The sequence below is a fragment of the Pristiophorus japonicus genome, chromosome 3 (genome assembly GCF_044704955.1).
Source record: "Pristiophorus japonicus isolate sPriJap1 chromosome 3, sPriJap1.hap1, whole genome shotgun sequence".
Classification (NCBI taxonomy): Eukaryota; Metazoa; Chordata; class Chondrichthyes; family Pristiophoridae; genus Pristiophorus; species Pristiophorus japonicus.
Window position 1 is genome coordinate 144,089,803 of NC_091979.1, and position 13,438 is coordinate 144,103,240.

The 13,438-nt window shown below is 44.3% G+C and overlaps 1 protein-coding gene across 1 annotated transcript in view; it reads right to left on the bottom strand.

The window, feature by feature from the left end:
- Positions 1-1,726: 1,726 nt before the first annotated feature.
- The window catches only part of LOC139259927 (signal transducer and activator of transcription 4-like), a 175,814-nt gene continuing 164,102 nt past the window's right edge, over positions 1,727-13,438 (bottom strand). The window contains exons 20-23 of the mRNA XM_070875884.1: positions 8,321-8,460; positions 2,750-2,941; positions 2,081-2,147; positions 1,727-1,998 (exon numbers count right to left, since the gene is read on the bottom strand). Of these exons, the coding sequence (XP_070731985.1) occupies positions 1,866-1,998; positions 2,081-2,147; positions 2,750-2,941; positions 8,321-8,460 (532 nt within the window). The 3' untranslated portion in view covers positions 1,727-1,865. The remainder of the gene's footprint in view (positions 1,999-2,080; positions 2,148-2,749; positions 2,942-8,320; positions 8,461-13,438) is intronic.

Here is a 13,438-nt window from a genome sequence, read left to right on the forward strand (position 1 = left end):
ACTAGGTGAAATGGGCGGTTCTTAAATTAAAAAAAATAAATTTACTCCTAGGCTGTGGTTGGGCCAAGGGAGGGGGGAAAACTTAAAAAAAAAAAAAATTTTCACAAAAAAAAGTTAAAAAACATTCACAAGATAGTTTTACAGTTAATCGCCGTTTTACAATTTTAGAAAAATAAATAACAAACCTTTACCTTACCTTTCTTTGCAGAGTACTCGCCTACCGCCCTGTTTAAGCAACTTTCACAGGGCGGTTCCCTTGGCGATCTGTATGGGCTTCCATTGAGGCCAAATTTACGCCCTGGTGATTTTCTTGGCGGTGGTTTGCTCCCGGCAGGCGTTTCGAGATGTGGGTGGTTCTCTTCAAAAAGGGGGAAACTTTGGCCGAGGGTTTTTTTCCCCCACAAAAACAGCTGTACCGCTGAGAAAACCGCCGAAAATGAAGGCGAAAGTCTCCCCCATGTTACTGCTTATGACCATGTTAGTACAGGTGCAGCATCCAGACTCTGTGCTTTTCCAGACTTTGGATCGTCTTTCTGATGTCACAAATCCGGAAACACCCGAGCCCAGGTTTGGGTATTTCCAGATTTCGGAACGCCAGAAAGGGGGGGTTCCCCCCCACCACCGCCAAGGAGCTGTTCGGGCCGCTGGCCCCGTTGAGGTGGAGCTCTTCAGGTGGGGCCCCACCGTTAAAGAGGTGTTCAGGTGGGCCCCGCCATGGAGGAGCTGTTCGACGAGGCCCTGTCATGGAGGAGCTGTTCGGGTGGGGCCCCGCCGAGGTGGAGCTGTTTGGGTGGGGCCCCGCCGAGGAGGTGGTGTTCAGGCGGGGCCCCGCTGCCAAGGAAGTGTTCTGGTTAGCGGGCCCCGTCGCAGAGGTGATGTTGGGGCAGGCCGGTGAGGAGGCTCCAAGGTAAGGGCAGCGGCGGCGAGCGGGTTGAGGCAAGGGGTGGCGAGGTAAGGGCAGTGGCGGGGCCCCGAGGTCGGCGGGTCCGGATTCCAGAACATTTTACGGATTCCGGACAACCCTGCCACCGATCAGTCCGGAATCTGGATTCTCGAACATTCCTGATTCCGGAACTCCGGATTTTGGACACTGCACCTGTATGTTACAACTGTGTTGTCTAACTGAAGGATTTAATGTTAATGTAAACATTATTACTACATAAGCCATCATATTTCCATCCTGTTGTCAGTATAACGTGGTTTTAGATGGGCAATATGAAAGTGGCAGTGTAGCTTGTGAATTGGCTCAATGATCTGATTCCAGCATGTACTGAAACCAGAAGGCATGACATCACGATCAATAAGTAGGCTCACATATCTTGGACGTTGCAATATGTGTAGCGAAACTCCAGCCTGGTGGAAAGCCACATATTAAAATGTCAAGTTAACCTGTTGGTCCTGCTGGGAACTTTGCAAACATACTCTTGACTCTTTTTAATGTTATGAGAGAAGAAACATTCCTGTTTGCACTCTCATAATATTAAAAACGAGCCCTCCATGGTCTGGAGCTCTGTGAATTTGTTCAAATACTTATGTATAGAACTCCTTTCTTGCTGAGCTCTGGGCAACCACAGCGAGCTGCAGTCAGCACTGTAACTTCGGTCTGATAAATGTTTATTGCGCTATAGAGTGTCTGAAACAATTATCTATAAGATAGCAACAAATCATAGTTGTGGAATGTTGCATTGGTGTTATTTGTAGCATCATGCTAATATATTCTTGCCAAGTTTTCCACATTATAATAACACTGTTACAGAAGAGTTCTTCGTGTCCCCTTGAAATTAAATGCCATCAGAAATGTGTAGGTTTATACAGAGGTTGTTGTTCGTGCTATTGTGAAAGCATCTATGGAAGTCAATTTCAAATCAAATCATCGCTTCAAAACATACAGCAGTCTCGATTTCTGCTGGACTCAGCTGCTGTTTCAGTTCAGCATATACTCCTGGTGACATAGGAAGTAGGTCTGATGATGAAACTGGAGCTGTGGAAGCATTTGGACTGAAAAATACAAAAAATTAATAGTCAATACAACACACATTATTTTTTGGCAAAAACAAATTAATTGGTTGTGCATACTTACAATTCAGAGAATGGGATAAACCTTGAGGAGATATAGCCTTTCTTCTCTGTCTCTGTGGGTTCAGAGACTGTTTAAAAAAAATATATAAATTACAGTATTTGATATATTTTCGTTGTTTGTTGTTTTATTGGGGCTAACTATATCTTTTACAGACAGCTCTATATAGTATTTCATTTAATCCCTGCTATTTTTAATGCATTCTGTCTACACTGGTTTAATGCAGCCATTAATTATTTATTTTAACAGGGTAAAGATTGTTTTATAATAGCCCAGACAGGAATTTTAAACAAAGCACTAAAAATAGCACAGAGAAGAACTGCAACCTCTATTATTTCCAAGCCCAATCAGAAATCTTAGAGCTGTACATTTATAACGTTATGATCCAAGACTATGATGATATCAATTTAATTTAATTACATGGAGGGTCTTCTGTCTTTATAGAGCAATAAAACCTATTTGGCAAAGCTGGCATATTAAAAGGTATTTGTAAGGAAATAATGACATACATTATTGCTGAGTAAATCCCATTGTGTTGCAATTTACAAATTTTGTGGGGCTAAGTTTTGGTTGTTCCCAACTATAGTCTGCTAAATGTGAATTGATGACAGATTAAGAACATTGAACAGTTATTTGCTTTTTTAATATACCATCATGGATTGCTATACTGACCTTCTTTTGGCTTATTGTTGTAATGCTTCCCAAAAGCTTTGTCCTTTGGAATATCAGGATATAAGTACTGCAGTGGGTTCTCTGGAATATTCTCAGCCACCATTACTTTGTAATCACGGATAATGTCAGGCAAAGGAACCGCTAACAACTGACTCTTGGAGTAGGGTTCCACCGAATGAAATTTCATTTCCCCTAAAATAACAATAAATAACCATTACGCTCAGACTCTTCTGCATAACATGAAATTTAAAAAAAAATTAAAAATTCAAGTACTGAATACAATTTTGACTGCAAGCTTTCAATCCCATCCTATCAAATTCATGTACATTTTTTAAAACATATTCTAAAGGATCATATGGAAAAAATGTAAATCCTGTAGGCTTTAAATCAGGCTTTGTAGAATTGAATAGCATCACAGGAAATAGTTCGAAGCCCTTTTATTACTCATGAATTAGTCTACCTATTCTGTAGAAATCTGTAGAATCATGCTAATCATTAACAGTGTAAAAATATTTTTTCCTCTTAGGGAGTTAAAGTAACAAAGGTGATGGTCTTTTTATATCAAACTGTAAGGAAAGCTAGCAAGTAAACTCAAATGTTAAACTTTCCCCTGAAAATTATCATTGCAAACACAATGCAATACAAAAGCTTTGCATTTGTTCCAGTAACAAAAGCTGTAGCCTTCATGTTTTAGATATATTTAAATGTGCTAGCTAAACAGTAATCTGAATCTGATTATTATATTTTTTAATATAATGTATATATTTGTTTTTTACAAAGAAATATCACCACACAGACTGCAACGATTCAAGGCGGTGGCTAACCACCACCTTCTCAAGAGCAATTATAGATGGGGAATAAATGCGCTTGCCAGCGAAGCCCATATCCCATGAACGAAAAAAAAAGTATAAACCAGGAAGTACAAATTAGATTTAAATCATGTACAGAAAGCGAAATTAAGACAGGGAAATGAAGATGGGATGAAGAGTGCGCTAAAAGAGACAGAAAGAAATTTAAAATTTTGTTTAAATCTCCAACACGAATTAAATTCTGAAGGAATTAGATTCCACACTTGTAAAATTACATATTCAGTGCCAGAGATGTTGTTTGGTAGTAATTATGACTTTTCACGCCGTTAAAAATTAATTTACACTTGAATGCACCAGCCTTAACATTTTCTGCTGTGTTTAGTGGGTAACCTGTGGGTAAGTACAGCAACTTCATGCCCTTTCATTGATTTCAATGCTGAGTATATCGGCGAAGTACTGTTATAGGGCAACCTGTGGAGGAGCAGAGTAACTCAGACCGCAATTTACGGATTTCTAAATTTGACTACGCATACTCCGGAAATTGCTGTCCGAATTACTCCATAATAATGGTGAGCGTTGTCAGCTTCACCGCTATTCTCAACGCGAAATCCATGACAACATTCAGTCTGCAGTACAGAACGGAAGTGGAAAGGGGGAGTTATTTCTATATAATATCCAATGGCAAATGTAGACACATTTTTAAACAGCTTTTATGTTAAACCATGTTGATAAATATTCATAAAAGCTTGTTGGATAGTTATGAGTTTACTGCTTAATTCCTGTTTACGAGAATTTCAGAATGGTGATCAGTTACTTTTGGGGGAAAAAAAAGGGCAAGCTATCTTGACTGATATAAAATGGGAACATTAAAGTCCCTTCTTTACTTGTTAATAGTTACCAATTAAATTATTTTTTTAATAAATTATTAATTCTCAGATTTTCTGAGTCCTCACCTGTGGTGAAGTGCCTCATGCTGCAGTTGAGGGCGAATGAAATGGATGTGCTTATTTGTACTGGAAAAATGGTCACCATGCTCCACCCTTTGTCTATGATTGGTTCCCTTGGAGGATAAGCACCACCCTGAAGTTTCACAGAACTGCCCAACCCAAGGTCTCACTGACTTTGCAAATTGTAACCCGATCCACTTTGACTTCCTGAAACGACAAAGGACAGAGCTCCCCAGAAGACAGCAAGGGCCAGTCAAAGTGCCTCACCCCAATCCAAGTACATGCCTCCCCCAGCTGAAGTGCCTTACCCCAGTCCAAGTGCATTCCTCCCCCAGCCAAAGTGCCTTACCCCAGTCCAAGGGCATTCCTCCCCCAGCCAAAGTGCCTTACCCCAGTCCAAGTACATTCCTCCCCCAGCCAAAGTGCCTTACCCCAGTCCAAGTGCATTCCTCCCCCAGCCAAAGTGCCTTACCCCAGTCCAAGTGCATTCTCCCGCCCCCATCCCCACCCCATTCCACCATAGATGGGGCAGGCATTGTGTACGAATTGTTAACACGTTTATTAAGTATGAAGTGAATAGTGACAGTGTCATGACTTCTGGATATCATCTACTCCAACGATGTCCCTAGTAGGGGGTTGGAAGAACGTGATTCATCTTCCGAGTTCCCTCTCTCCCCTCCGATCCCCCCCACCTGTGTCTCACTCCCCCCCCACCCGTGTCTCTCACTCTCCCCCCCAACCTGTGTCTCTCACTCTCCCCCCACCCCGTAGCCTCTCTCTCACTCCCCCCCACCCCCTCTCACTCTCTCCCCCAGCCTCTCTCACTCCCCCAGCCTCTCTCTCTCTCTCTCTCCCCCAGCCTCTTTCTCTCATTCATCCCCGCCCCAGCCTCTCTCGCTCTCTCTCCCCCAGCCTCTCTCACTCCCCCAGCCTCTCTCTCTCCCTCACTCACCACCTCCCCCCCGCCCCAGCATCTCTCGCTCTCTCCCAGTTTCTCTCTCTCTCTCCCCCCACCAGCCTCTCTCACTCTCCCCACCCCCCCCCCCCCCCCCCCCCACCCCCAGTCTTTCTCTCTCTCGGTCCCCCACCGCTTCACTGCTCGTCACCGCTGCTCTCGGCCCCACTGCAGGCCCGCCGGGGGACCGGGGGGAGGAGGGAGAGAGTCGGGGGGGGGAGATGGGAGATGGCCGGGGCCTGAGCGGGCGAAGAGTGTCAGAGCCTCAGGCCCTGCTTCTCGGCACTACGTGGAGGGAATGATTTGGGCTGGGGGGAGTGGTGGGGGCAGGTGGTGGGTGGGATGGTGCTTGACAGGGGCGGGGCTCGACAGACACATGTCTATCAAAAAAAGTGCAGTACGGGCATGGGGATTGGGGGGTGGGGGGTGCGGCGGGATAGACACATGTCTGTCAAAAAAAGTGCAGTACAAAATAGTTACTACCTCAGGAAATATATCCTCTGATGTTAAGTCCATACAGTGCTTGGGTGGTAGAACAAGATTCAACAATTAAGATATTAGGCCTAGCTGAAGCATCTGCCAAGGATAGTTTCCCATATACCACTTCAACTTGATACAATGGGCATTTGTTTAGACATTCCAGTAAACACTCACACTTATTACGTTGGGAGGGTTCCACTCATATGAGTGGGCTCATATGAGAATATTCACCTCGGAGGGTGATAGCTGGTTGGATTAGCAGTTCAGCTAGCCAACCCGGGACAGAGAGAACTGGAAGAGGGTTTGAGAGCAAGCCTTTGGCTTCCTGCCAAGCTAAGAAGTAAAGACACAAAGCAGCACATAGTCAAGGGCAGTCTACTTGGGGCAGCCAGGAAAGCCAGACATAAACAGTGAGGGTGCCAAGCAGTTTCAAAGAACCTTCTGCTCAGAGGAGTGCATTTAGCTTGCTAACAGGGACAGTGAGGTGTACTTTGTTATTTTCTATGTTACAAGGAATATTACAGAAAAAAGGTGAGATTTACTAACATGTTACTCTGCTCATTCACTAATTGTTTTTAAAATAAGTTAGCTCGTTGATTTATAATTGACCTTGTCTCACTGAAGTAGTCATCAGATGGCCTCTCAGAAGATTGGAGAAGCGCACAGTAACATGTGCAGCATTACAGTGTCCACTTCATGGGCTCAATTTTCCCCAGTGATTTGCGCCGTTATTTTGGAGCAGGCCACTTTTTTTGGCCTAAGTTAAAAAACAGTTTCCCCGATCAATTTGCACCAGTGTAACTCAGTTAGTTAAGATTTTTTTTTAGGTATGTATTTTTTTCAGGCAAAGTGGGTGTAACGTGCCACCCACACCAATTCTGGCCATTTAGGGAAGTTTGGCCAGCTGAGAGTTACTCTAGTTCTTCTTAGGCCAGTGTATGTGGCCTCTGTAGAAAAACCTTCTGGAGAGTTAAGGAAATTGTCGCAGGTAAGGAAATCAGCGCAGGTAAGTGCAGCAGATGCCCGGACAGCAAGTACAGGAAAGGTAAGAGAGAGGGGGAGAGAAGGGGGGGAAGCCTTTCGGGTATAGTTAGGTGTGGGGACAGCGAGGGAGGAGGCCATTCGGCCTGGGATAGGGATGGGGGAACGGACCAGGAGGCCAGGGCTAGGGGCAGTGGAGCAGACCGGAAAGCCATTCAGCTAGGGGTGGGGGGTGAGGGAGTGGGACCGGCGAGGCACGCTGGGCAGGCGGGCGAGCGGACCGGAAGGCCCTTCGGCCAGGGCTAGGGATGGGGAAGCGGACTGGCAAGCCACTCGGGGCTAGGGGCCGGCAGGGGAGCGGACCGGGAGGCACTTCGGCCAGGGCTAGGGACGGGGGAGCGGACCGGCAAGCCACTCGGGGCTAGGGGTGGGCGGAGGAAGCAGACCGGCAAGGCATTCGGGGCTAGGGATGGGGGAACGGATCGGGCGGCTCGTCGGCCTGGGATAGGGGCAGGGATCGGCACCGGCAACAGGAGGGACTTTAATAATTGGAGGTAAGTTACTACAATGTATTTTAATGTGTTGTTACAATGTATTTTTGTGTGTTTTTAAGTTGCTGCAATGAATTTTAATGTGTTGTGAGCTGGCTGTATGTTTCACTTTGTAGCCTCAGCCCGCATTGTGTCCCTGGTTGCCATGGCCACCCGATATTTTTGACGCAGATCAAGGCTCCACCCCCAAAATTAAAGGACAGGTTAGGCTGCGCCAAAATGAAGAAGTCAAACGGGGAAATTTAGAAATTTTTTGGGGGGTACTTGGGCCCCCACAAAACCGGCCGTAACTCTTCAAGTACGCCCAAAAAATGCTTTGAGGAAAATGAGCCCCATATAATGAGGGGTTCCACTGTTATGGCATCTGGGTCATGTTATTATGTTACTAGATATTGGGTAGTAAAGGTACACTCCTGATTATAAAGGACATGGGATCCACTTATGGGAGAGACCAGTGATGCTAATCCAAAGCAAAATATCTAATGCAGACACAAAACTTTTAACCGATTTATAGGGTGAATAACCTTGGGAAGCAGTGGGAAAGTTGTGGTGCCAGAGAATACTGCAGAACCACAATATCACAATAAGGAAAACCGACATAACTTGCTTTTGACTTGAGTTAGATTTTGCCCACTCATGCAATAAACTGTGCACTTTACTGATCAATATTGTGTACATCCATCTCCGTATTCTAGGTACACCTGAAAGATGTGGCTTTCTGACTGTTTATAGTTTATAAAGCTACTGATCTTGAAGCATGTTATATTTCCAATCAATTATTTTATATATTTTAAATGACAAAGCTTGTTGACCTGTGGAACAAGACAGAGAATCCATTACTGCCTCACCATTCTCAGATCGATCCACCCAGGTGAAAGTAATGGCACCATCCCTGCTGCTCTCACTGAACCTCAATAAAAATGTGCCAGATGGTTTATCCTTCAGCAAAGTACGTTCCTTCTCCTTACTCACAAATCCCACGATGTACCTGAAGAGACATGTGTCGAGCATGTTGATTTGGGCAAATTTACATAAATGGTATTTCACTCTGCAAAGATTAAGGTTATTTCACTTTTAAAAACATTTTTGTTTGAATTTTCTTCCCTTTTCTCCCTCCTTTCCTGAAGGTGCTGAATCTAGTTGAGGTATGGTACCATGGCTGCTGGGAGCCCACTGGTAACCTGCCCAACTGACCATTCTTCAGGTATGAGCCTAGACAATCAGCATCAAAAGGCTTTCTACATGGAGGACATCACAACCGAGTTATACGCACTTTCCAGCAGGAGCGTATGGGCAACCATCAAGAACAAAAATCCTAGTTGGCTTCTCCCTTCCCCAGCCGTGAGTGCTGAAGCCACTGGTAGCAGCCAACTGCTGCCATGATTGAGATCAGCTAAAAGCACAGACTGGGAATCAAAGCTGTGACATGCCTGCATGGCAGAGTGCTAGTGCTGCTTTGGACACGATGACCTAGAAATTGCATCGTGCCCAAATTGGGGCACGAGCCCAATGCAGTGCATGATGCATGTGCCTAATGAGTTCAGTGGCATGCCCATGGCAGATTAGTCTTTTGGTCTAATTTGCTTATTACTGGTGAGCAGTCAATGCTGGAGAGATAGCTCTCCGATCCCAAGGTGGGGGAGGGGCAGCAAGATCGGCCAGCCAGGGGTGGAGAGGAGGCAATCATTTGGGGGTCAAGCGTTGGGCTGGCAGCAAAAAAGGCTGAAACAGGAGTTAGGCCCCTGTTTTGCGTATGCAAAGGTTCCAACGCCAGCTTCAGGCATGTATCCTGGTCGCCTGTGGAGGAGGTTTAACAAATATGGCAGGTGGTGCATTTCGCCACATCCCCCAACTCATATTGGGCTCATAGGCACCCGTTCTACGCCTGTAAAACGGGTGCAGCGCAATCCAATTTTCGGCCTATATTTAAGCAGTAGACCAATCTTGTTTCAATCTTTCCTATTAGCAGTCGTACAGAATAGCTAAAGTATATTTTATAGTGTGGACCCTAAAAAGATTGTACTTTTAGAGTAACTGAGTCATCACGGCTGTGGGACCTAGGTGATAAGCTTCTGTACTCTGCTGGTTGAAACAGCCTAACACGAGATAATTGCCCTAATTACTAACATGTGGATCCACAGAACAATATAACCCATACTTTGCACAAACTGCCACTAAATTATCAATCTTACTCATAGACAATAAAGGTGGTTAAGATTGGAAGTGGTAAAGTTCAGGGAGGTAAATTACCGGGGATGAAACTTGTCTTGGGCAGTGCAAAATGGCCAATAGTGAATTAAAGTCGACGGACTCCACCTCCCCCCCACAAGGTGAATTTCACCCCATTGTATCTTCTTTCGAGGCTGACATTAGGACCCATTGTTGGAGCAATGTAAATTAAACTTCACTCTGTATTTGGCCTGTGCTATACCTGCCCTGACAGTGCTCAATACTGATGCTACTTGCCAAAAGTGAAAACAGGTTATATTTCCGTGCACTTATAGCTTTCACTTTGAAGAATGCACAAAAATATCATTACACTTTTGGCAGGGCCGGCGGCAGCATGTTGGAAATAAAATTTTGCTTTCGGGTGATCCAGAATAGACTTCCATATTTAAGTTTTCATTAATAAATTATAATTGCCTGATAATAAGCATGAATTTTCAAATGTAGACTCATCCGATGTGGTGGAGGAATGGCACTATTAGTAATGAAAGGACTTGCATTTATATCATGCTTTTCATAACCTCAGGAAGTCCCAAAGCACTTACAGCCAATACAGTACTTTTGAAGTGTATTCACTGCTGTAATGTATGGACACACAACGATTATATTGCATACTGCATGTACCACAAACAACAAAGAGATGAATGACCATATTGTCTGCTTTAGTGATGTTGGTTGAGGGATAAATGTTGGCCAGAAAAACAGGAGAATGCCTTCAAATAGTGCCTTAGGATCTTTTACATCTACATGAGAGAGCAGATAGGGCCTCAGTTTAACATCTCATCTGAAAAAAGTTACTTCCAATAGTGCAGCACTGAAATGTCAGTCTAAATTGTGTGCTCAAGTTTCTGGAGTAGAGCTCAAACCCATTACCTTCACTTAGAGGCAATAGCACTGCCACTGAGCTAAAGTTGACACTTTGCATCTTTTTGTAAGATGTAAAGTTTGTAAGATGATGATTACTGATATACTCTTTACACTCAAAAGAAATTTAAGACATGAGTGAAGAAATTATAGTCTTAGCATCAGATAAAATAGTCTTGCGCATTTTTGCCACTACTGATATTATCAATGTTTCTCCAAAATAAATTGAACCTATAGGAAGTACTCACTGTAGTTTTACAAGCAAAATATCATGCATGCCTCACAAACTACTGAAATTCTTAGTAGATGAGACTATCAGATGGGTTTAAGTCACATTCATTTTCAGAGGTATTTGATACAGTTCTGCAGCTGTGACTCTACAGATGAGGATACATGGAATTAAGGGCCAATTACTTAACTGGATTGAAAACTGGCTTGATAATGGAAAATAAAAAGTGATAAGGAATGGAAAAGGCTCTATCAAGTGGACATAGACTAATGGAGTTCCTCGGAGAGTATTCTGAACCCTCTGATGTTTACAGTACCCAGAAGTAATAGGAAGATTAGTACTTCCAGTATCCTAAAATGTGTACTGTGGCAGGGAAGCTGTAAGGGAGTTGATTTGACAACACTTAAAGGGATCTGCTAAAAAAATACATGGGTGGGCTAAGGCACTGAAATTATCTAGATTGTTAGTAATCAAGTAGTGGAATGCATCTGAAAGTAATTTCATGACAAGTCAAAACAGGTAGAATACCAGACAACTCATTAGTTAAGCCACATTAGAATGTGCAGTTTTGGGCACTATACGCTAAATGGCCACTGATGTATTGAAGAGGGCTCAGAGAAAAGTGACTGGTGAAATGAGGATTGACAGAGCACAGGAACCAGGTGTTCTAGTATTAAGAAGGCATGGATAATGTATATGCAAGCAGCTATTTAATTTAATTTCAGAGAACTAGAGAATACAACTGTGCAATTGACAAGTTTCAGTCAGGGTCAAATTATTTTTTCCTTTTGCTCATAATGTATTGGACATGTGGGCCAGAATCTTCCCAACCCTGAGAGTGCGGGTTTGGAAGCGGGCCCGCTGTCAAAATGGCTTTGATTGTCAGCGGGATCCTGCTCTGAACCCGTCTCCGTGTGAGTTTCTCAACTGTCAGATCAGCGTTCGGATAGCAAACCCGACAGCAAGCGGTGGGACAGGTAATTAACTTCATTAAAAAGGTACTTAAATGCTAGTTAAGAGGCTTAAAAGTAGGCACTTAAAATTTTACCAACCTTTTGGCTGCTTTGCTGTCCTTGGGTTTCATGCCAGGTAAGTGTGTCGGGTTCTCAGTGACTCTATTGCTTTGGCTAGTTGACAGCTGCAAAATGGGTATAAAAGCTACCATTTCACAGCTATTCAGCTTCTGACATTGGAAAATGAAGCCTTCAGTTTTGGAAGAGATTTTTGAGCTGTATGCACTTTGGAAGTGTTTGCAGTGAACTCTCTAACCACTGTCACCTCCTTGGAGCAACCTCTCTCACCATTGACAGATTGCTTCAGTCATCTCAACCGCACCTGCCATCTGTTCCAGCAGCATCGGTGCCCTTGAAAAAGTCTCACCTTGGGCTTTTGAATCCCACCACGATCAGCCTCAACACTAACATCACTAAACACACCAGCATCACCAACAGCACCAACCTTCTCCGCAATCACCTGATGCTGCACAGTACACAGGGCATCAGCACCTGACCACAATGCTGCCCTGGCGACCAGTGATAGCCTCACCATGGCCACATTTACTTCACTTGATGCTGTACACCCTGGCTGCCACATGATGTGCCAGGTTGGCACCACCCCACACCAGCACCATAAAGCATCCCTGCAATGTCCATCCCATTCCTTTCACACTCATCACCATTGTGGGGGGTACCATTATGTCTCACCATTCACTACAACTCACCAAGCCACTTCCAAGGTTGCTCACTAATCTGTCCAAGAAAGCAAAGTCCTGAAAATAAAGATTTCAATGTCTGACAGCACATCAACATTAACGATACATGAACATTGGCTAAAGGACCCAGTGCGTTGTTAGTTGGTATGATTGGACAAGGATGAGGACGAGTGTAAGGGGTGGTTAGTGAAATGGGGATCGAATAATGTAGAGAGAGAGAGAGAGAGAGAGAGGGGGGGGATGGGTGGAGGTGCAAGGTATTTAGTGTGAGTAAGGATGTGCAGAGGTAGAGTAGGGAAGGCAGAGTGATGGGGATATGCTGAGTGCCACAGCAGGATGAAGTTGAGTGTAGCTTTGCAATAACATTTCGTGGTCTACTGAGATCATTGAAAGATTTGTGACACCGCAGCCAGCTCCTCCAGATGACATCTCTGCTTGTGCCCTCATGTGCAATTCGCAACCAGGCTGCGTTAATCCCCTGGGGAGGTCTCTTCCGTCCATTGGAATGGAAGAGAATCTCCCTGCGTGCTGTGACTCCCTCCATAAGAACATAAGATATAGGAGCAATGAGTAGGCCACCTGACCCCCCAAGCCTGCTCCGCCATTTAATAAGATCATGGCTGATCTGATCATGGAATTAGCTCCACTTCCCTGCTACTCCCCATAACCCTCTATTCCTTTATTGCTCAAAAATCTGTCTATCTCTGCCTTAAATATATTCAATGATCCAGCCTCTACAGCTGTCTGGGGCAGAGAATTCCATAGATTTACAACCCTCCACATCTCAGTTTTAAATGGGCGGCCCCTTATTCTGAGACTGTGGGCTCAATTTTCTCCAGTATTTGCTCCGTTTTTTTTTGGAGTAGACTGCTTTTTCTGGCCTAACTTAAAAATCGGCAGTTGCCCAATCAATTTTCACCAGCGGAACTGACTTAG